A 22,286-nucleotide genomic window follows, 5' to 3' on the forward strand; every position below is an offset into this window, starting at 1 on the left:
GGGGAACAAAATGGTACAGCCTGGGTGAGTCAAGGATCAGAGGTCAGGCACAGAGATGACCTGTGATTGGTTGGAAGGCCCCGGACAAGCAGACGGACTACATTTCCCAGTGTGCTTTGCTTTGTTATGTAAGAGGATAGGATGGTTGTAAAAACAGCAACACATCAAACAAACAAACTACTACTGTCTACTGGGGTTGGTAATGAACCAAACATGGAGAAAAAAATTGTATCAAACACATATATATGTCAGTTCACATATATACTTGGACATGTTGTGTACAATCATGTCCATGCTCAACCAGGGAAGCTGCCATGTTGTTGGATCGGTGAAAGCTGGACACATAACAGATCATTTACCTGGTCAATTACCTGATCAATGAACTGATCAATTACCTGATCAATGAACTGATCAATGAACTGATCAATGAAATGATCGATTACCTGATCAATTACCGGATCAATTACCTGGTCAATTACCTGATCAATTAACTGATCAATTACCTGATCAAGTTAATAACTAACTACCTTTTACTTTCTGTAGTATATTTTTTCAGTCTATTGTATTGAACGTATTCTCAACAGATATTCTTTCTCCATAAGACTTGTATTGTGTTTTTCCACCATCTGCCAGTTGAGCATCTGTGTCTGCTAAACACTGTATTCTGATATGTGTTGAAGGCAGGCTATGCAGAAGCATCAAATACAGTAGCTTGAATTAATACTTCATTTGCTAAACATGAATGACTAAAAGTTATTGCCAGAAAATGGCTAATATTGATTACTGGTGTCTTATTCTAATTAAAAGCACATAACAGATGATCAAGCTCATTTCTAATTGGTAGTTTGCTGACTGATTTGAATAAATTCTACATATCTGGTGTAGGCCAAAGCAGGGTATCTGGGTTCCTTCTAATTCATGTCAGCACCTACCAGTTGATGAACTCTAAAACTCATCAAAACAATTACATTTGGCACATGACATGCTAGAGATAATGTAGCATCAGTTTTGCAACAAAGGTAATGAATCGCATGTTTCACTCGACCCATTAAGCTGCAAGGAAAGAGTGAGGACAGCACCCATGGGCGTTCGTTCAATGTGGACCAATGTGGACCAATGTGGACCAATGTGGACCAATGCGACCATGCGATCTGACGGTCTACAAAAGATTAGAAAAAAAAACAACTGGAATAAAAAATGTAATTACAGGATAATAACAGGTAATGTTAGTAAATAAAGAAAAGCACAATGGTGATCCATCACTACTATACTCAGTCTAAGTGGTGTATAAGTAGTGTGTTCCAAAAACAAAACGAGTTACTATCTAGTCTACTACCAGTCTGGGATGGGGAAGGAAATGCAGCACCATTCGTTGCTTTAGGAGGGGGGGCGGAGTAAATTATAAAGTGGTGAGCTGGCTGGATGCTGATTGGATGCTGGGTGGGTGGTGGGGGGTTGGTGGTTGGTTGCAGTGAGACAGGCAGAGAGAGGGGTGGGTGGTGGTTGTTGGTTGTTCTTTGGATTGGTGGGGCAGTAGCTATGCAGTGGAGGCTGGTGGGAGGAGAAATCGAGGATGGGCTCATTGTAACGGCTGCAATGGCAGAAATGGAAAAGTATGAAACACATCAAACCCATGTATTTGATTCCAATCCATGAATTCCATTCCAGCCAATACAATGAGGCCATCGTCTGATTTATAGTGACACCAGCCTCCTGTAGATGTGTCTGTCTGGTCACCTCGTTAAGGCAGGTGAGGGAGGGGCGGAGCGTCCGGAGGGTAAAGACGGCATGGACCTCATGAGGGCGGAGTCGGGCCGCTCCGTGGTGGTGCGCTCTAGCGCGGGACGCTGGTCAGCTGACCTGGACCTGCTGTGATACACATGCCTGTCAACGGCTCCGTGGTTCCTGCAACACGTTATTGAGAGAAGGGAAGGAAGCTGCTGCTGATGATCAGGTGCCATGATACAGCAGAGTGATGCATGCCCTGGGTCCCTGGACTGGGCCCCATAGGGCCCTGCTGGCACCTACAGTAGAGTGATGCATGCCCTGGGTCCCTGGACTGGGCCCCATAGGGCCATAGCAGGTGTGACAGGGAGGGACAGGCAGGGGACAATGTGTCCCTCATCTGTGGTAGGTGACTGAGTGAGTGAGTGGGAGGCCCTTTGGAATCTGTCTGTGAGTGAAAGACACTGGGTGAGATGTGAGAGAATCGTGGATTAGCATGTGTTGGTTGGTTTCCATTCAGCTCACTAGCTTACTATACTCCTGCAAGGTACATGCCGAAAGCTGTCCCCGCCCTGCCATTGTAAAATGTAACTGAAATCTAGTTGGAAAAATAAAATATATTTTTGCCACTGAGTAGTTTGGGAAATAAATGGAATAAAATGCATTTCACATACATACACCGTGTACATACAAGAACATCTACACAGTATCATTATGTACAATAAAAACTTTGCTGTTGTTTTGTATCGTGTTGTTCCATAAGCGTCTTCATAGGCAGTAAGTGTCATTACCTCTCAATAGCATGTGTATATCTGAAAATCAGGTCACATCAGTTAGTTATATCATTGTCATTGCAAATGCTCATGAAGAAAAATACCTTATTTTGCCCAGATGTGGATTAACATCTGACATGAGCAGCATTTGCGAAGCCAAAAACAAACACCAAACACTGAGGACACGGTGGCAGCACAGTAAAATAGCAAATGTTAGAGTGAAAAGCTGTCCAGCAGAGGCTATGTTTCCTGCTTCCTGTTCTACACCAGACAATTGCAACACAGCGGTCACTCCAGTTGTAGACCAGCCAATTGCAACACAGCCACTTCATCAGCCAGTGAATGACCTTACGTTGCCTGAGACTTTAACGATGGTGACCATCATCCTAATCATTCGTGGTCTACGATCCTCAGGTCGTTATGTCCAGAGACTTATGGCTTTGAACAGTAAAGGAGATATCGGAATCTAACGACTTGTTACTTAGTAGAGGTGTGTTGGGATGGATACTGTAGTTCACCATAGCTCTCTCTCTCTCTACCGTTCAGGATATTCCCTTGGGATTTCAACACGGTCAAAATACTAACTCAAACAGCCCAAGTCTGGTGTGGTTAGTATACACTCAGATAATACGTTGCACACCTTTGTTGCACAGTAGAAACATTAAAACTCTAGTTAGATCGACTACAGCACCGGTGCTACTGTAACATCTACACTGTTATTACCTTGTCTTCCACTGCATTCCTCCTGCTAAAACTATACATCTACTGTAACATCTACACTGTTATTACCTTGTCTTCCACTGCATTCCTCCTGTTAAAACTATACATCTACTGTAACATCTACACTGTTATTACCTTGTCTCCCACTGCATTCCTCCTGCTAAAACTATACATCTACTGTAACATCTACACTGTTATTACCTTGTCTCCCACTGCATTCCTCCTGCTAAAACTATACATCTACTGTAACATCTACACTGTTATTACCTTGTCTTCCACTGCATTCCTCCTGCTAAAACTATACATCTACTGTAACATCTACACTGTTATTACCTTGTCTCCCACTGCATTCCTCCTGCTAAAACTATACATCTACTGTAACATCTACACTGTTATTACCTTGTCTCCCACTGCATTCCTCCTGCTAAAACTATACATCTACTGTAAAATCTACACTGTTATTACCTTGTCTCCCACTGCATTCCTCCTGCTAAAACTATACATCTACTGTAACATCTACACTGTTATTACCTTGTCTCCCACTGCATTCCTCCTGCTAAAACTATACATCTACTGTAACATCTACACTGTTATTACCTTGTCTCCCACTGCATTCCTCCTGCTAAAACTATACATCTACTGTAACATCTACACTGTTATTACCTTGTCTCCCACTGCATTCCTCCTGCTAAAACTATACATCTACTGTAACATCTACACTGTTATTACCTTGTCTTCCACTGCATTCCTCCTGCTAAAACTATACATCTACTGTAACATCTACACTGTTATTACCTTGTCTCCCACTGCATTCCTCCTGCTAAAACTATACATCTACTGTAACATCTACACTGTTATTACCTTGTCTCCCACTGCATTCCTCCTGCTAAAACTATACATCTACTGTAACATCTACACTGTTATTACCTTGTCTCCCACTGCATTCCTCCTGCTAAAACTATACATCTACTGTAACATCTACACTGTTATTACCTTGTCTTCCACTGCATTACTCCTGCTAAAACTATACATCTACTGTAACATCTACACTGTTATTACCTTGTCTTCCACTGCATTCCTCCTGCTAAAACTATACATCTACTGTAACATCTACACTGTTATTACCTTGTCTCCCACTGCATTCCTCCTGCTAAAACTATACATCTACTGTAACATCTACACTGTTATTACTTTGTCTCCCACTGCATTCCTCCTGCTAAAACTATACATCTACTGAAGCAGCTACAATATGAGGTCCCACTCAATATAGACTTGCCATCTTAACCCTGTGGGCCCTGGTCAAAAGTAGTCCCCTGTAAAGGGAGTAGGATGCCATTCGGGACACAGTCAAATACTTTAGTTTAGTTCTACAGCCAACAGTGTGAGAAGCATGGCATCTATCCAAGGTCACTGTCTAGATCTACTGCGCTGGCAGGGACCTGTTCTCAGGGGCCGCACGGGCCACAGCAACTGTGAGCCACTCCACTCTCTCTTTCTCTCTCTCTGTCTCTCTCTCGCTCCTCTGACTCTCCCTCTCTCTCTGACTCTCCCTCTCTCTCTGTCTCTCCCTCTCTCTCTCTCCCTCCCTCTCCGTCTCTCCCTCTCTGTCTCGTCCTCTCTGTCTCTCCCTCTCTGTCTCCCCTCGCTCTCTGATTCTCCCTCTCTATCTCTCTCTCTCTCTCTGTCTCTCCCTCCCTCTCCGTCTCTCCCTCTCTGTCTCTCCCTCTCGGTCTCTTTGTCTCCCTTCTCTCTCTCCCCCTTCTCCCTCTCCCTCTCCCTCTGTTTCTCTCCTAATCATTCTGACTATAGCAGAAAGAGAAGGCACACAGTTGGAATGGGAGTGGAAGGGACATCTCCTCTCCTCTGTGACTGTGTTACTGCCATGGGACGTGAGAACCATTCATCTCCCTGCCAATCTACAGACAGTCAGAGAGAGTGAAGCTATCTGGTCCGCGGCCTCGCTCAGGGAAACTTTGTGACACTTTAATAAAGTCAGTTGCGCTGCCTCAGTTCTGACGACTCATTGTTTTTTTTTCCTGGAGAGACAATGCACGATGTGTCGTTTTTGACTGACAGCCAGATGGCAGCGATGGGAGCCCAGGAGGAGCTATTTGCAGCATTTCTCCAGGGGGTGCTGAGAGTGTGACGTTGCGTTCCAAATTACACCCAATTCCTTATTTAGTGCACTACATTTTACCAGGGCCCATAGAACTCTGGTCAAACGTAGTGCACTATATAAGGACTTTGGGAGTGCCCGGCTTGGCCCAGCCCGCTGAACTGGCACATCACAACATTGGGCCTGGCACACGCACTTGGGGGGAACCTAAGCCTGATCCTAGGCCATCATAGGGCTGGAACAGCCTGGGCATGGGGCAGTGCTGAGCTTCCCATACTTAGCACTCTTAGCATAGAGAAAGTCACTCAGGTCCAGGACAGAAGAGAAACAGACAGACCCTCAGAGTCAGCATGGAGAAATGGCTAGGCAGTTCTCCTTCGTCTTCAGATAAAAATATATTTCACTCATGTGGTACTGACCTGTCGGCCCTATTGGCCTTCATCACAATGACAATGACATGGTTTGAAGACAGAGAGGGCCAGATCAAATCAAACTGCAGACATACAGTTAACCACTGTTGATAATGATCCAGGCCATCCAAGATGGTGGAGGTAATGTTAGAGAGACAACCGTGCATTAATAAAGGAAAGGTAAACATCCCATTACCACCAGCAGCATCAAAAGGCCATGTGTCCTTTTGTTCAATGCAGCCCTTATACAGTATTACCTGCAGAGCTGAGCATCAGAGCTACCAATGTCCAGCCAGTCTTTATTTAGCCAGATACAAACAGGACACCACTGATCACAAACACAACTTGTCATCTTACCACTGATGGTAGACTAGTAGGCATGACAACAAAACAGCAACAGAGGACGATACATGTGTCACAACCGATGTGGAGACACGAGAGCTCGCAGCAGCCTCTATATTACACAGTAATTGGAGGCAGTTGTGTGGTTTATGGGTCTAGTACACAACTTGAGCAGAGCTGTGATGACATGCTCCTGAACCAGATATCACCCAGGATATCACCCAGGATATCACGTGGGGTTCATCACCTTTTACAATCACATAGAAAATGTTTTAATGTCATACAGACGACTACAGAGAAAAAGACCCACAAAATGGCTGACTGTGGATATATACGTAGAGACACTGTAATGTGAATACCTCTTGTAGTCATAGTCGACGGAAGCAGAGGAGGAGTACGCGCCCTCTGAGTGGGCTCGGGACATCCTAGTGGAGCGCAGTAACCTGACAGCCTCTTCTCGACTGATGTTGGATATGCGGTGGTTGCGGCTGGCGAAAAGAGAGCGGTCAGAGGGAGTCAATGTGTGTTTTAAGAATACCTTAATACCAGGTTGGTCAGGTAGGACAGAGAGAGAGAGAGAGAAGGTCATGAACCTGTGGAAGGAACCCGGTTTTCACATGACCCTGGGGACAGTTGGGGACAACTGATGGAAGTACACCAACTCTCTGTAGACTGTAAAGGGGACAGTTGATGGGGGCGCACCAACTCTCTGTAGACTGTTAAGGGGACAGTTGATAGGGGTGCACAAACACTCTGTAGACTGTTAAGGGGACAGTTGATGGGGACGCACAAACTCTCTGTAGACTGTTAAGGGGACAGTTGATGGGGGCGCACCAACTCTGTAGACTGTTAAGGGGACAGTTGATGGGGGCGCACCAACTCTGTAGACTGTTAAGGGGACAGTTGATGGGGGCGCACCAACTCTCTGTAGACTGTTAAGGGGACAGTTGATGGGGGCGCACCAACTCTGTAGACTGTTAAGGGGACAGTTGATGGGGGCGCACCAACTCTGTAGACTGTTAAGGGGACAGTTGATGGGGGCGCACCAACTCTGTAGACTGTTAAGGGGACAGTTGATGGGGGCGCACCAACTCTGTAGACTGTTAAGGGGACAGTTGATGGGGGCGCACAAACTCTCTGTAGACTGTTAAGGGGACAGTTGATGGGGGCGCACCAACTCTCTGTAGACTGTTAAGGGGACAGTTGATGGGGGCGCACCAACTTTCTGTATACTGTTAAGGGGACAGTTGATAGGGGCGCACAAACTCTCTGTATACTGTTAAGGGGACAGTTGATAGGGGCGCACAAACTCTCTGTAGACTGTTAAGGGGACAGTTGATGGGGGCGCACCAACTCTGTAGACTGTTAAGGGGACAGTTGATGGGGGCGCACCAACTCTGTAGACCGTTAAGGGGACAGTTGATGGGGGCGCACCAACTCTGTAGACCGTTAAGGGGACAGTTGATGGGGGCGCACAAACTCTGTAGACTGTTAAGGGGACAGTTGATGGGGGCGCACCAACTCTGTAGACTGTTAAGGGGACAGTTGATGGGGGCGCACCAACTCTGTAGACCGTTAAGGGGACAGTTGATGGGGGCGCACAAACTCTGTAGACTGTTAAGGGGACAGTTGATGGGGGCGCACCAACTCTGTAGACTGTTAAGGGGACAGTTGATGGGGGCGCACCAACTCTGTAGACCGTTAAGGGGACAGTTGATGGGGGCGCACAAACTCTGTAGACTGTTAAGGGGACAGTTGATGGGGGCGCACCAACTCGCTGTACCTCTACTATTCTCTTGTTGTTTGATCCAAACACAACATCCACCTTGACCGCTGTGGATGGGTAGCCACCATAAGGAGTGCATATCAGATATATAGGATTCATATACTGATATATACAGTGGTACAACACAGGGTGGGCACTGGGCAGGGGGAACTACCTCTGCTGGACAACTCTTCACAAACAGAAAAAAACAACAGGACACATCCATTTCAGACTATTGACAAGCTAGTTTCTTTGAGGTATATCTCAGGGTACAATCGAAGATAACACATAGCGGGCTATGTATTTGTCTACCAGTAAAGATACGTAATCAATGATGAAACTTTGGCAAATGTATGAAAAGTATGTGGAGAGAGGAAATGTATGTGTTTATGAAGCTGAAATGAGGAGTGATCCTGATTCTGTATCTTTTGGTTCCATATAGAATCCTCTGGGGAAAGGGTTCTACCTGGAACCAAAAAGGTTTCTACCTGGAACCAAAAGGGTTCTACCTGGAACCAAAAAGGTTTCTTCAAAAGGTTCTCCTATGGGGACAGCAGAAGAACTCTTTTAGGTTCTAGATAGCACCTTTTCTTTCTGAGTATATGGGCCATGGAGTGGCCCACCTGTTTATTTCTACTGACTACAAAAGGCCACACACTACACTTATGCATATACAGTATATTTGTCTGGGAAGGGAGAAATATATACCTGGCAGCCCACACCACACCACCCACCACACGTTATGTCGTCAATGGCATTGGCTTGGGATGTGAAGTGGATAGGTTTGTGCGCCATTGACATTAAACCAACACAGGCTTGAAGCTTCATAGGCCAGCAGCTTCCTACAGACAGACAGGGGGCGAAGTGGAGGGTGTGATGGAGGGAGGAACATGCACTGTCAGGTAAGAGTCTACCTGGGTTCCTTCTGATGATCATCACTAGGTTGACAGCGTCTGGATCGAGGTAGGGTGAGAAAATGGCTGCGAGACATGAAGGGAGAGAACAGAGACATGGTTGAATGGGGCTGAATGGGGAGGGAGAAGAGGGAGAAAGAGAGAGAGTGAGAGACACACGGGGCGAGAGATATAGCGAGAGAGAGACACAGGGTGAGAGAGAGAGAGTGAGAGTGAGAGAGAGAGAGAGAGAAAGAGACACAGGGAGAGAGAGATCAAGAGAGATAGCGAGAGACAGACACGGGAGAAAGAGATAGCGAGAGAGAGACAAAGGGAGAGAGAGAGAGAGATAGAGAGAGAGAACAAGAGAGATAGCGAGAGAGACACAGGAGAGAGGGATCGTGAGAGAGAGACACAGGGAGAGAGAGAGAAAGAGAGAGAGAGGGGGCGGTACAGTGTTGGAGGAGAGGAGGGAGGAGTACAGCCATGGAAGAGGAGAGGATATTGGTGCAGTCCTTCCTCAGGTTAGAAAGCCCATTGAGATGCATGATGAGGCGCTCCTAATTTACTGTTTTGTACTGTAACACATGCTGCTGTAATCCAACATCAGTCCCAGTGGATTCAATCCAAACCGTGTAAGATACTGAATGTTGTTGGAGTTACTGTATGTTGTTGGACTAGCCCCCTAACTCTCCAAATGTCTGTACATTTCTGCATTAGTTAATAACTTTACAAAATAAAATGAAAAACAAACAAAAGTACATTAATGTGTTGTTGGATTTCAAAACAAAATAACAATATAGGCAATATAAAAAATAAAAAAAAGTAAATTCCCCAAAATAATGAAGTAATAAGGCCCATAGGGCTCTGGTCAAAAGTAGTGCACTTTATAGGGCATAGGGTGCCATTTGGTATGCACACCATGACTCATTTCCTGTTTCCTCATTTTCAACTGTTTTCAATAAATAACAGCAGCAGTTGATTAAGGGGAAGCTGAAATACAGTCTTAGTGAGCAACTGTCTGTCACACACAATCTAGATAAGTGCATTTCCTGTGTCTGGCCCTGATTTAGGCTGCCTCAGCCATCCTCGACTCAGAAATATCAAATAAACTTAATTGAATGATGGGAGGGGGTAAGTAAGGAGAAGAGAACTGTGCCAAGGCTGAGAGTTGTATGTCTGAGATGCTGGGCTGGTGTTGGTGCTATAGCGGAACAAACAGTATGACTAGAATGGGAAAGTCCCCTCAGACCACAGCAATTTGACAGTACACTGATGGGTTCTAACTTGACTGGGGTTGTCCATTCTAGAGATTCTATTTCTATAGTCTCAGGTATGGTGGAGGAAGGAACATCACAACACAAACACAGGATGTGTCACAAATGGCACCCTATTCCCTACATTGTGCACTACTTTTGACCAGAGCCCTATGCTTATCTTTTCTTATTTGTTATTGTTGTTGTGGAGACGGTGGACGGTGTATACCATGTGTATCCCGTTACGACTAATAAAACTTGAATCTTGAACCTATGAGCCATGTTCAAAAGTCGTATACTATTATAGGGAATAGGGTGCCATTTGGGATACAGGATGTTGATTCTAATGAGTCTGAGCACTGGAGTTAATGATCCCCTCTCAGTATTCATAAGGCAACACGATTTGAACACAAAGGAGAGAAGCGGTTAGTTAAAGATCCACCTAATGCAGGACATCAGAGAGAAATTAGAGTTCTTGGAAAAGGGACAGGTTGGGGAAAGGGACAGGTTGGGGAAAGGGACAGGTTGGGGAAAGGGACAGGTTGACTTGTGAGCACTAGGTGAGATATCCGTATAGCAGTTGTAGGTGTGAAAGCACCAGGGGGATTAAACAGGTGTAAGGTTGTGTAACGGAGGCAATTCAGTGAAACCACGCTCATGTGATTAGTAACGGTGCCTGAGACCTGAACATTTGGGTTAGCTCCCGAGCTAATGCCTAGGCTTCAGCTCAGAGGTCTAACAGTTACACAGTCTTGTGGCTCGCAGACAACCCGGGTTGGAACCCTGTCAGTCGCAGTTGGTTGTGTTGTCTGCAGCAGCTGGTGTGTGAGGCTGTGTGAGGTTGTGTGGGGCTGTGTTAGGCTGTGTCAAGCTGTGTGAGACACGGGTATCTACCTGTCAGGTGAGTGGTGGTCATCGGACACACTGCGCCGGTCCACTCTACTGGAGGAGCTGTACTGAGACGAGGCGGGGTCAATGTCATAGCCGGGGTCCAGGCTTCTGCTGTACACAACAGAATCACTGGATCACCCCCCTAGTACGGTACAGTCACAGTACAAACTCCCCACAGTGCCCCCTAGTGGCTCGGGGATGCACCTACTCACCTTAATGCAACCACTGTCAGTGTGAGTGAGATCCCAGTATCGGTTATATGGGTTATACATTCTACTATCAAGACAACTATCACAGAGATACCGCTTAAAGGACAACCTCTGATATCAGTTGAGGTTCTCAGTTCCCATTGTGGTGCAGTTTGGCACAAACTGTTTTTGAGGAAGGGATACAACTTGGGATGCTGGGCTGGACGGGGGACAAGTGAGATGGGGGAGTTACCTCTGTGGAGGGGGGACACTGGGGGACCGCGACCGCGCCCGGTTCATGTCTGCCGACCGCGAGCAGTGGTTGGATGACATCGCCTGCTCGGGGACAGACAACGTGGAACTATGTAGGTCCCTGCCGTTCTGCCGGTAGTCTGGAGAGACAGAGAGAGACGGGTAAAGAGAGAGGCAGAGAGAAACAGAGATACAGAGAGAGACAGAAAGAGAAACAGAGAGAGACAGAAGCATAGAGAAAGAGAGAGAGAAACAGAGAGAGAAATATAGAGACAAACAGTGAGAAAGAGAGAGAGAAACAGAGAGACAGAAACAGAGAGACAGAGAGACAGAAACAGAGAGACAGAGAGACAGAAACAGAGACAGAGAGACAGAAACAGAGAGACAGAGAGACAGAAACAGAGAGACAGAGACAGAAACAGAGAGACAGAGAGAGAAACAGAGAGAAATATAGAGAGAAACAGAGAGAGAAACAGAGAGACAGAGAGACAGAGAGACAGAAACAGAGAGACAGAAACAGAGACAGAGAGACAGAAACAGAGAGACAGAGAGACAGAAACAGAGAGACAGAGAGAGAAACAGAGAGACAGAGAGAGAAACAGAGAGAAATATAGAGAGAAACAGAGAGAGAAACAGAGAGACAGAGAGACAGAAACAGAGACAGAGAGACAGAGAGACAGAAACAGAGAGACAGAGAGACAGAAACAGAGACAGAGAGACAGAAACAGAGAGACAGAGAGACAGAAACAGAGACAGAGAGAGAAACAGAGAGAAATATAGAGAGAAACAGAGAGAGAAACAGAGAGACAGAGAGAGAAACAGAGAGAAATATAGAGAGAAACAGAGAGAGAAACAGAGAGACAGAGAGACAGAAATAGAGAGAAAAAGAGAGAAAAAGAGAGATACAGAGAGAGAACCAGATAGAGAAACAGAGAGAGTGTGATGTCAGGAGTCATTCAGAGAAAGACTCATCGTTCTGAGCACAGCCTTTCTAACCTGGTCCCAGATCTGTGTGTACTGTCTTGTCTAGTTGGCAAGGCAGCACAAACTGATCTGGTACCAGGCTAAAACCTTTCCTCCCTATTGACCATACACACTGCTGCAAAAAAAACTGTCAACAGCAACATTTATTTTTCAGAGGATTCTTTCAAACTTTTCAGAAGTTGCACACAGTGGCATAATGGTTGGTGGCTTTCAAATGTTCAAAATGCTGAGGCTCTCTATATTCAAATAAATGAGGGCTTGGTCTCAACTCAATGTTCATGTGATTCAAGTCATTGAGGTTAACATTTTTGCATTAAACATGAAAATAGCTTTCAAAAATCAGAAACATTATAATGACTTTTCCCTGCTAGACTGATTAGTCCATCGAACTTGAATGATTATCATTATTCAATAATCATCCATGGCCAGGAAGCATGGTTAAGGTCAAAGGTCAATGTTTTGCTCCATTATCCTTGGTTAATATTCCATAGAGTGTATTGCACATTACAATGAATTAAACGTAACAGTGAATCAAAGGTAGGATTAGGAAGGAAACACAAGACATTATGAAATATGAGAGGAAAAGTTAACCTTCACGGCCACTTTAGTTTGGTACTTCTATCAATGATCTCCAAATCATTACATTTTCTCTTCCAAATATGTTTGAAAGTGAGTTTGCTGCATTGTGAAACCTGAATTCCTTCAAATTATACATAGAAGGAACCCAGATAACATAAAAAGGACAGTATTATGTGAATGAATATTATGTTAAAATGATTCACGATCAAGTCCTGCATAACACCACGTCATACATATTTACTATTGTGGAAACAGAGAAACATTAAACCCATTCCACCTGACATCACTACATTTCACTATCTAACATCTGCAGTCTAACTATCAGCAGCCCAACACTGGGGTAACTAAGCACCCAGCTCTGCAATCAGCTTGCTTTACGTGCACAACCCAAATGTAATTCATTGGTTCTCTTGACAAGCCGCGTCACACATGACTAGAAACTGTGTGTTAAGCATATATACTGTGTATAGAGGAGAGAAGCTCAGATCCGAATGAACAGGACAGAGCCAGCAGAGAAGAATGACTGCATTATCCTAGTTAAAACCACAGCAGTGGCATCCCAATTCAAAAAAACAATCAATCTATTATTCCTGTGAATAGTTATCATCTCTTCCCCCTTAGTATAGTATCAGTAGTTTGATATGGAGAAGGTAGGAGGAAAGGGGATTAGCAAAGATCTCTGGGAAACAAGGGAAGATGAGAGAGAGAGGAGAGGGGTATTCCCACTGAGTGAAGGGATATTATGGGCGTAGTGAGAGAGGAGGCTGTGATGTGAGAGAGGAGGCTGTGATGTGAGAGAGGAGGCTGTGATGTGAGAGAGGAGGCTGTGATGTGAGAGAGGGGCTGATGAGAATGTTACAGAGGTGGGAGGGTTTCCTCCTCATCTATTACACACACACACACGCACACACACACACACACCCACACACACACACACTCATCTATTACACACACACACACGCACACACACACACACACACACACGCACACACACACACGCACACACACGCACACACACACACACACACACACACACACACACACACACACACACACACACACACACACACACACACACACAGGCACACACACACACAGGCACACACACATACACACACACACACACACACACACACATACACACACACAGCTGTCTGTGTGCTGCCTGGACTGCTACAGTAATCTACTCTCTCTCTCACTGGCAACAGCCTCTGTGCAGCAGCGGCAGGCTGAGCCTAGCGTGGGCGTCTGCTGCCTGTGTCGAGGAGAGCAGCTAGTTACTGTAGCGCAGAGGGAAGGAGAAGAAACTCAGTGCTCCTTGTAGAGCTGCTGCAGTATCTTAGAGTCACACATGAATAGTAATCTATACCTTCTTTTAAAACATCAGATGATCCAGTACAGTACATTGACATACATACAGCTGTATGTTCATATACTGTTTACTCCTGAGTTAGCTGCATCAACATTATACTGATTACTATTCATGTGTGACTCTGTCTGTAGTATATTACCTGACACTACACCAACACCGTCTTCACAGTCATAGTCAGAGATCTCACTGTCACTGATTCTCTGAGATCCTGGAGGAGAAATGGAGAAAGGAGAGAATAGAAGGATAGAGGTTAGTTTACTCCAAGGTCTGTCCTCTTCCCCTGGTCAGACCATGGCTCTGTGGCCTAGCTGTCACCAGTGTTGTCCAGTTGGTCTCTAGACTCTAGACCAATGCCCCAGTCCTGGACATAGTCAGGAAAAGCAGCAGACACAGAAATAGAACACTATTTATTTTCAGAACACTATTAAACAGTATTATATTGTATCTCAAAGTCACGTTCTTACATTGATAATCACTGGCCACACTTTAGAAACAGCACATACAACCAAGACCTACATTTACTCTCCTGGAATATATAGTCTGACTCTTCTGATTTTCCCCACCAACGTAGGAGCTGCCTATTTTAGATAGTGTGATATAAAGTCTAATTTAAAGAGAACAACTGTAACATATAGCTAGTGTGAGACATGATGTTGGATGTGATGTAAACAACATCGTGTGGTCCTCTCCATCTAGCCTAATTGGCAATAGCTTCCATGTTTTCAAGGTGGCGCTTTGAATTGACATTTCAATCATTCAATGTACATCTGAAGATGGAGTCTGAGAGGTATTCTACCGTCTCCACTGTCTTCAGAACTACTCCCTCCCTCATCCCTCTTTCTGAGTCGTCCCCTCTCTCACTCAGTTGCTTTTTCTGACTTATTCACTGTTCAGTCAACTTAAATCATCTGGACACTTGGGCTTTTACAGAAATGACAAGTGCTGCATTCTGGCAGCCGCTCTCTCAGCCGTTCTTTGCCTCTCTTTTTCTGGCAGCCGTTCTCTCAGCCTTTCTCTGCCTCTCTTTTTCTGGCAGCCGCTCTCTCTTTTTTCTGGCAGCCACTCTCTCAGCCTTTCTCTGCCTCTCTTTTTTCTGGCAGCCGCTCTCTCAGCCTTTCTCTTCCTCTCTTTTTCTGGCAGCCGCTCTCTCTTTTTTCTGGCAGCCACTCTCTCAGCCTTTCTCTGCCTCTCTTTTTCTGGCAGCCGCTCTCTCTTTTTTCTGGCAGCCACTCTCTCAGCCTTTCTCTGCCTCTCTTTTTTCTGGCAGCCGCTCTCTCAGCCTTTCTCTGCCTCTCTTTTATCTGGCAGCCACTCTCTCAGCCTTTCTCTGCCTCTCTTTTTCTGGCAGCCGCTCTCTCTTTTTTCTGGCAGCCACTCTCTCAGCCTTTCTCTGCCTCTCTTTTTCTGGCAGCCGCTCTCTCAGCCTTTCTCTGCCTCTCTTTTTCTGGCAGCCGCTCTCTCTTTTTTCTGGCAGCCACTCTCTCAGCCTTTCTCTGCCTCTCTTTTTTCTGGCAGCCGCTCTCTCAGCCTTTCTCTGCCTCTCTTTTTCTGGCAGCCGCTCTCTCTTTTTTCTGGCAGCCACTCTCTCAGCCTTTCTCTGCCTCTCTTTTTCTGGCAGCCGCTCTCTCTTTTTTCTGGCAGCCACTCTCTCAGCCTTTCTCTGCCTCTCTTTTTCTGGCAGCCGCTCTCTCAGCCTTTCTCTGCCTCTCTTTTTCTGGCAGCCGCTCTCTCTTTTTTCTGGCAGCCACTCTCTCAGCCTTTCTCTGCCTCTCTTTTTCTGGCAGCCCTCTCTCAGCCTTTCTCTGCCTCTCTTTTTCTGGCAGCCGCTCTCTCTTTTTTCTGGCAGCCGCTCTCTCAGCCTTTCTTTGTCTCTCTTTTTCTGGCAGCCGCTCTCTCAGCCTTTCTCTGCCTCTCTTTTTCTGGCAGCCGCTCTCTCAGCCTTTCTCTGCCTCTCTTTTTCTGGCAGCTGCTCTCTCAGCCTTTCTCTACCTCTTTTTTTCTGGCAGTCGCTCTCTCAGCCTCTCTCTGCCTCTCTTTTTCTGGCAGCCGCTCTATCAGCCTTTCTCTGCCTCTCTTTTTCTGGCAGTCGCTCTCTCAGCCTCTCTCTGCCTCTCTTTTTCTGGCAGCCGCTCTCTCAGCCTTTCTCTGCCTCTCTTTTTCTGGCAGCCACTCTCTCAGCCTCTCTCTGCCTCTCTTTTTCTGGCAGCCTCTCTCTCAGTCTCTCTCTATCGCTCCCTCACGTCTCAGAAGGGCTGAAACTGTTTTAACGCTCTTGTTTTAGAGCGGTCAGCTCTTTCATCTCACACACACACAGATGCCCCGTAAAAATTGTCCCAGCTTCAAGCCTTAACATTGGAAATACATGTGCAGGTTACATACAATAGAAATATGTCAAGTCAAGTGCAAATACAAGTTCACACCCAACAGACACAACAGACACAGACACAACAGACACAGACACAAGCAGAGGAGAAGAAGAGCAAAAACCAGCACAATTATCATAATGTTTTTCAAAAGGAAAGTGTTGGCATAGGGCAGAAGATGAAACAATGCATTGCACTGGGAAAACAAGTGGTCAACATATTCAAATGACAAACAGAGGAGTGGACAGAGCTCTTTTGATAGAGCTAAATCACCAGAATCTGGACTGGGAAACATAAACCTGTCGGGCCGAGATTGACCAGCCATCTTGTTTAAGGACTGCGGTGGAGCGGAGAGGGAGCATAGCGAGGATTAAAGGGAATTGTGGGACAGCTAATGGAGGAGTGGAATGAAAGAACACTTTGGAGGTAGAGACCAGTACAATAGGACTGAAGCAGAGGGGAGAGAGAGTCTTCGTATGAACAGCAACACTGAGTGGAGAGAGAGCTCAGTGGAGAGAGAGCTCAGTGGAGAGAGAGCTCAGTGGAGAGAGAGCTCAGTGGAGACAGAGCTCAGTGGAGAGAGAGCTCAGTGGAGAGAGAGCTCAGTGGAGACAGAGCTCAGTAGAGAGAAAGCTTAGTGGAGAGAGAGCTCAGTGGAGAGAGAGCTCAATGGAGAGAGAGCTCAGTGGAGAGAGAGCTCAGTGGAGAGAGAGCTCAATGGAGAGAGAGCTCAGTGGAGAGAGAGCTCAGTGGAGAGAGAGCTCAGTGGAGAGAGAGCTCAGTGGAGACAGAGCTCAGTGGAGAGAAAGCTTAGTGGAGAGAGAGCTCAGTGGAGAGAGCAGCGTGGAACAACAAGCGGGGGCCGTTACCTGAATTGTACGAATACGGCCCCTTGTCTGTAAGTATCAGGTTGAGTTGAGAGGGATAAGAAAACAAACACCATATGAACATACTAACAGTAATAAATACTTCATAAATCATTCAGGCTTTGGCAGACAGGCAAAGACCGTCGGTAACAGGGCACCTGCCAGCCGCCATACTGGCTTTTCAAAATCATCAGACGAATGGTTGGTTCGACACTCATGTCTCATTCCCTATCCTGAGGTTTGGGGTTTGAACAGACAGGAGCTTTCCTACACTGTTCTAGTATAGACTAGTATACAGGTTATGGATGTTAGGGCAGAGGGGTAACCTACTCTGTATGGGTAGCCTCCTCGTGGGGCTTTCTCCGTGGAGCTGTCTGCGCTGGGGGTTGGGCGAGGCGCGGGGGAGGGGCATGGAGGACACGTCGTGGGTCTGCAGCTTGTACCAGTGAGGCTCATCATCCAGCAGGGCTGTCTCCAGCTCTATCAGTATCTAAAGGAGAAACACACCAGCGTCACTACACACACACACACACACACACCACACACACTCCTCAATACACTAGCCACTGCTAACTGGACTCATTCCAGAGCAGATCAAGACCTCCACAGGCATGGACCGACATCATTTTTAAAGTAAGGTTTTCTAGCAATCCTGATTGGAAGATTCTGGATTTCCTGCTTTTTCCCTCCAACCGGGAGGATTTCTGTATGACCTGGGAATTCTGGGAAAGTTACCAGAATTCTGCAACCTTATTGACAGTGAGGGCAGAGTATGTGAGTATGTGATGATGTTACAGTAAGCATCACATCAACCCCCAGTAGCCTGTCATCCTTCCTATGGAATGTAGGGTTTTATCAAGAGCTTGACCCTGTTGGTTAGATTAGTTGAGCTATCAGAGTTACTGTCCTAATCCTGACTGGATGGGTATGTTTGGTATTATATCAGAGACGGATGAGTGCCTGAGTCTGGTTAAGTGGTGGCGCTGCCGAATCTTGTTACAAATATAGCCTCAGCCCCTTGTCTCCGTGTCCCTCTGTACCTGTCTTTCTAACTACCTTCCGACTGTCTCTGTCCAGAAAACAATAGAGAACTATGAGGGAAAAAAGAGATGGATGGGCTTACCTCTCCCAGGAACTGGCTTTCCTCCTCCCTGACCCTGGCCTGGTCCCACAGGGTGATCTCCAACATGCGCTCACGGAACTCCCGCCGGTGCACAGGAGAATACATAAAGGTCTGGTTCCATTTGGGCTCTAAGGATTTCTTTACCGTTTTTGTTCTCCTCTTGCTTTTGTCGCTGGAGGAACAATAATTCAAACTGTTTTTATTTACAACCATGGTAGAAAAGACTCCCGAACAGGTCAACACAGCACAGGACAATGGGATGAGCTGGGGAGGGAGCGTCATGTTGGAGCCCTGATCAACTTTCTATCCTTACTTCCATGTGTCTGAGAAGGGGTTCTCTGAGCGCAGTGAAGGTGTAGGTCAATGTGATCACATGATGATCTTTGTGACGGTAGCAGTTTAAATGCAATGTGACATGACCCCAAATTTAATTACCAGAAGAAAAAAATATATAGGTAAATAAAACCAAAGACATTCTTACCATAAATTCAACATTCAGTGAGACTATTACGCGAGTGCCCAAATCTGTATCAATCAACCAATGGCAACTTTAGGATATTGAAGGATAGGTCTAGCCATTAAGAAATGGCTGTGGATAGAATGAAGTGAAATGCTGCGAGCTAGATCATTCTGTAGTTACTGTCTCTACTCTTACCTTCTGTCAGGGAGGAAGTAGATTTTGACGTAAGGGTTCCTGGGGCGGCCATCTTCCCTAGAAGGCAGGTCCTTGGCTCCCAGGATGGTGACTATTAGCTGATGGCCCACTTTGTCATACCACAGTTTGACCTATGGATGGGATAGAACAGGGTCACATGGTCACTGGGCTGCCAGTAGGGGGGGGGCTCTATATCAGGGTGACCTCATAACCCTCCACTTGGAGAGCTACTGGGTGTGCAGGGTTTAGCACCAGCCCTGCTCTATATTAACTAACAAACACACCTGATTCAGCGAATCAAGGTCCTGCATGGTGAGCAGCTAATTAGTAAAATCACTGGATTGTGTTAGATTTGAGCAGCGCTGGAGTTAAAGCCTGCACACCCAGTACATCTCCTGGAGAAGGGGTGGCCACCCCTGGTTTAGGCATTAGCAGGTCACATGCTTGGGGGGGGGGGGGGGGGGTGATGATACAGATCTGTACTGTATATCTTACCATGACCTACATTTTACTATGACCTACATCTTACCATGACCTAAATCTTACCATGACCTATATATTCATCGGCTGCTCTAGCCACATTTTCTAGGTGTGTTTGAGTGGAAAGGATTCTACAGTATGTGTATCTGTATTCATATCTACAGTATCCTAACTCTTGGTATCTAAACCATTACAACATGAGAATTAGACCAACATGCTTTGAAATGAACACTTACTGATCTGAGTGTGAAATTGTATTTGGAACCATACAACACAATGCAGGCCTCTACGCTGACCTTTTTTACAAGGAGCACGTGTGCACCTAAGTTGAAAAATGTAGGCACACACAAAGATATTTACGAGCACAATTAATATTTCAGGTCATAAAGCTAGAATCCTTCATTTTTGTAGGCGTACTAGTGCTCCTAAATTAAAATTCCAGGACGCACAGCAAAATATTTAGGCGCATATGCTAGTAAAATGGTCGCACTGTAGAGCCCTGCAATGCAATGTCAGATAGTGTATAGGTAAAATATACATATAAATCAATCATGCTGTCATGAGTGGCATCAAAGACACTTCACACTTGTCAGAGCGAAGTATGGACATAACAGAGAACACTTAGAAGTAAGAAATGAAATAAACAACATTTACGGAAATATATATATATATTTTTTTTAAATGTGCGAAATATTTGTTTAAAAAAAAAAAAAATGAAATATGCGAGGAAAACCAAGCCTTCTAAGCTCTTGCCCATACTTATGTAGATAATGATGGGAGGAGTCTTCATCATTGCATTGACTTCCAGAGTTATTTCTTTATGCATGCAGCAATACAAAGCAACAGCAAGCACTTAACACATACAAGATCAGTCAGGAGATCTGATATTGTCAAACAACATAGGCAGTAGGGGCCTTCAGGTCAAACAGCTTGCACTGGGAAGACTTCCTCAACACAAGTCCCCTATGGAAAAGATGTATGTGCAATTCTGACCATACTACAGCACTGCCCATATGACTGATGGTATAACCCTTAACTGACAGATTCACCTTGAAAAGTTGAAATTATACCCCCATTACACTGCCTATATTTCCTGTATAGTCAGCCACATCATTTACATTGACATTATTGCGTGGCCTGGTTAAGTAGAGCATAACACTGCTTCTACAGAAGGCTAATTGATCTACCTCTAGGAGCTGCGCCAAGGGTACACTACACACCTATTTATAGACTTCCATTCTCACCCTCTCCTTATCTGACAGATAGTGTGAGGTGTTGGCAATACATTACCTACCTTTAAAACGAGGAAACCAACAGTGCATATCATACCAAAATCTCCTATACAGTATACGGTATATATATTTTGTTCGAAGCTAAGCTGATGCTTGACAAGGACATGATGGGACAAATATATAAATATGATCTCCCAAATAACATGAGTATTCCACACTCCAACTCTCACAAGCTAGCCAGAGTAATGACATCTCCTTAAAAAGGCTCCAAGCTTGCCTGTTCAGTTCAAGTGAATTCTGTATTCAAACTCTAAAATATTATTTTGAATCTGCTTTAAAATAAGGGAGTTATCTTAGCCCACCTTTAACTGCAACATGAAACTTACAGCCATTCAAAAATGTCAATATAAATATTTACCAAACGTTGTGTTCATGATTAGCAGTTGTTGACCGCTGTTGTTATGGCAACCTATTCAGGACCTGAGGGAGTCAAGCCAATGAGGACGAGGGTCCAATCTAGTTTCATGTTCCACAGAACAAATAAGCTCATTTATTTGTCCCACAAAATGTAATAGTTTTACTAAAACATTTAAGGAGACACCCTCCTTTAATTGCCAATGTGGAGCACTGTTGTAGCTGACTAGGTACAAAATGCCCATGTCAGCTAACATGTTGATCAATGTGTTTGAGCTTGTTTGAGTGTAGACTACAGGATCTGACCATGTGTTTGAGCTTGTTGTTGCTGTTGAGTGTAGACTACAGGATCTGACCATGTGTTTGAGCTTGTTGTTGCTGTTGAGTGTAGACTACAGGATCTGACCATGTGTTTGAGCTTGTTGTTGCTGTTGAGTGTAGGCTACAGGATCTGACCATGTGTTTGAGCTTGTTGTTGCTGTTGAGTGTAGACTACAGGATCTGACCATGTGTTTGAGCTTGTTGTTGCTATTGTTGCTGTTGAGTGTAGGCTACAGGATCTGACCATGTGTTTGAGCTTGTTGTTGCTGTTGAGTGTAGGCTACAGGATCTGACCATGTGTTTGAGCTTGTTGTTGCTGTTGAGTGTAGGCTACAGGATCTGACCATGTGTTTGAGCTTGTTGTTGCTGTTGAGTGTAGGCTACAGGATCTGACCATGTGTTTGAGCTTGTTGTTGCTGTTGAGTGTAGGCTACAGGATCTGACCATGTGTTTGAGCTTGTTGTTGCTGTTGAGTGTAGGCTACAGGATCTGACCATGTGTTTGAGCTTGTTGTTGCTGTTGAGTGTAGACTACAGGATCTGACCATGTGTTTGAGCTTGTTGTTG

The 22,286-nt window shown here is 45.3% G+C and overlaps 1 protein-coding gene across 23 annotated transcripts in view; it reads right to left on the reverse strand.

Annotated features, from left to right (window-relative positions):
* Positions 1 to 22,286, reverse strand: part of LOC109901203 (regulating synaptic membrane exocytosis protein 2) — a 209,355-nt gene that overhangs the window by 61,610 nt on the left and 125,459 nt on the right. For 7 of the 23 annotated variants that reach the window (XM_031788064.1, XM_031788118.1, XM_031788086.1 and 4 more), the window contains 8 exons: positions 19,274 to 19,404; positions 18,619 to 18,811; positions 17,826 to 17,985; positions 14,406 to 14,474; positions 11,333 to 11,471; positions 10,895 to 11,002; positions 6,446 to 6,574; positions 1,738 to 1,905 (listed from right to left, as the gene is read on the reverse strand). In XM_031788064.1, the coding sequence (XP_031643924.1) occupies positions 1,738 to 1,905; positions 6,446 to 6,574; positions 10,895 to 11,002; positions 11,333 to 11,471; positions 14,406 to 14,474; positions 17,826 to 17,985; positions 18,619 to 18,811; positions 19,274 to 19,404 (1,097 nt within the window). Of the gene's footprint in view, positions 1 to 1,737; positions 1,906 to 4,704; positions 4,722 to 6,445; positions 6,575 to 8,765; positions 8,832 to 10,894; positions 11,003 to 11,332; positions 11,472 to 14,405; positions 14,475 to 17,825; positions 17,986 to 18,618; positions 18,812 to 19,273; positions 19,405 to 22,286 lie in introns of all 23 variants that reach the window. The other 16 variants (XM_031788120.1, XM_031788116.1, XM_031788143.1 and 13 more) reach the window with 7 other exon arrangements.

Source organism: Oncorhynchus kisutch, linkage group LG2, assembly GCF_002021735.2.
Source record: "Oncorhynchus kisutch isolate 150728-3 linkage group LG2, Okis_V2, whole genome shotgun sequence".
NCBI lineage: Eukaryota > Metazoa > Chordata > Actinopteri > Salmoniformes > Salmonidae > Oncorhynchus > Oncorhynchus kisutch.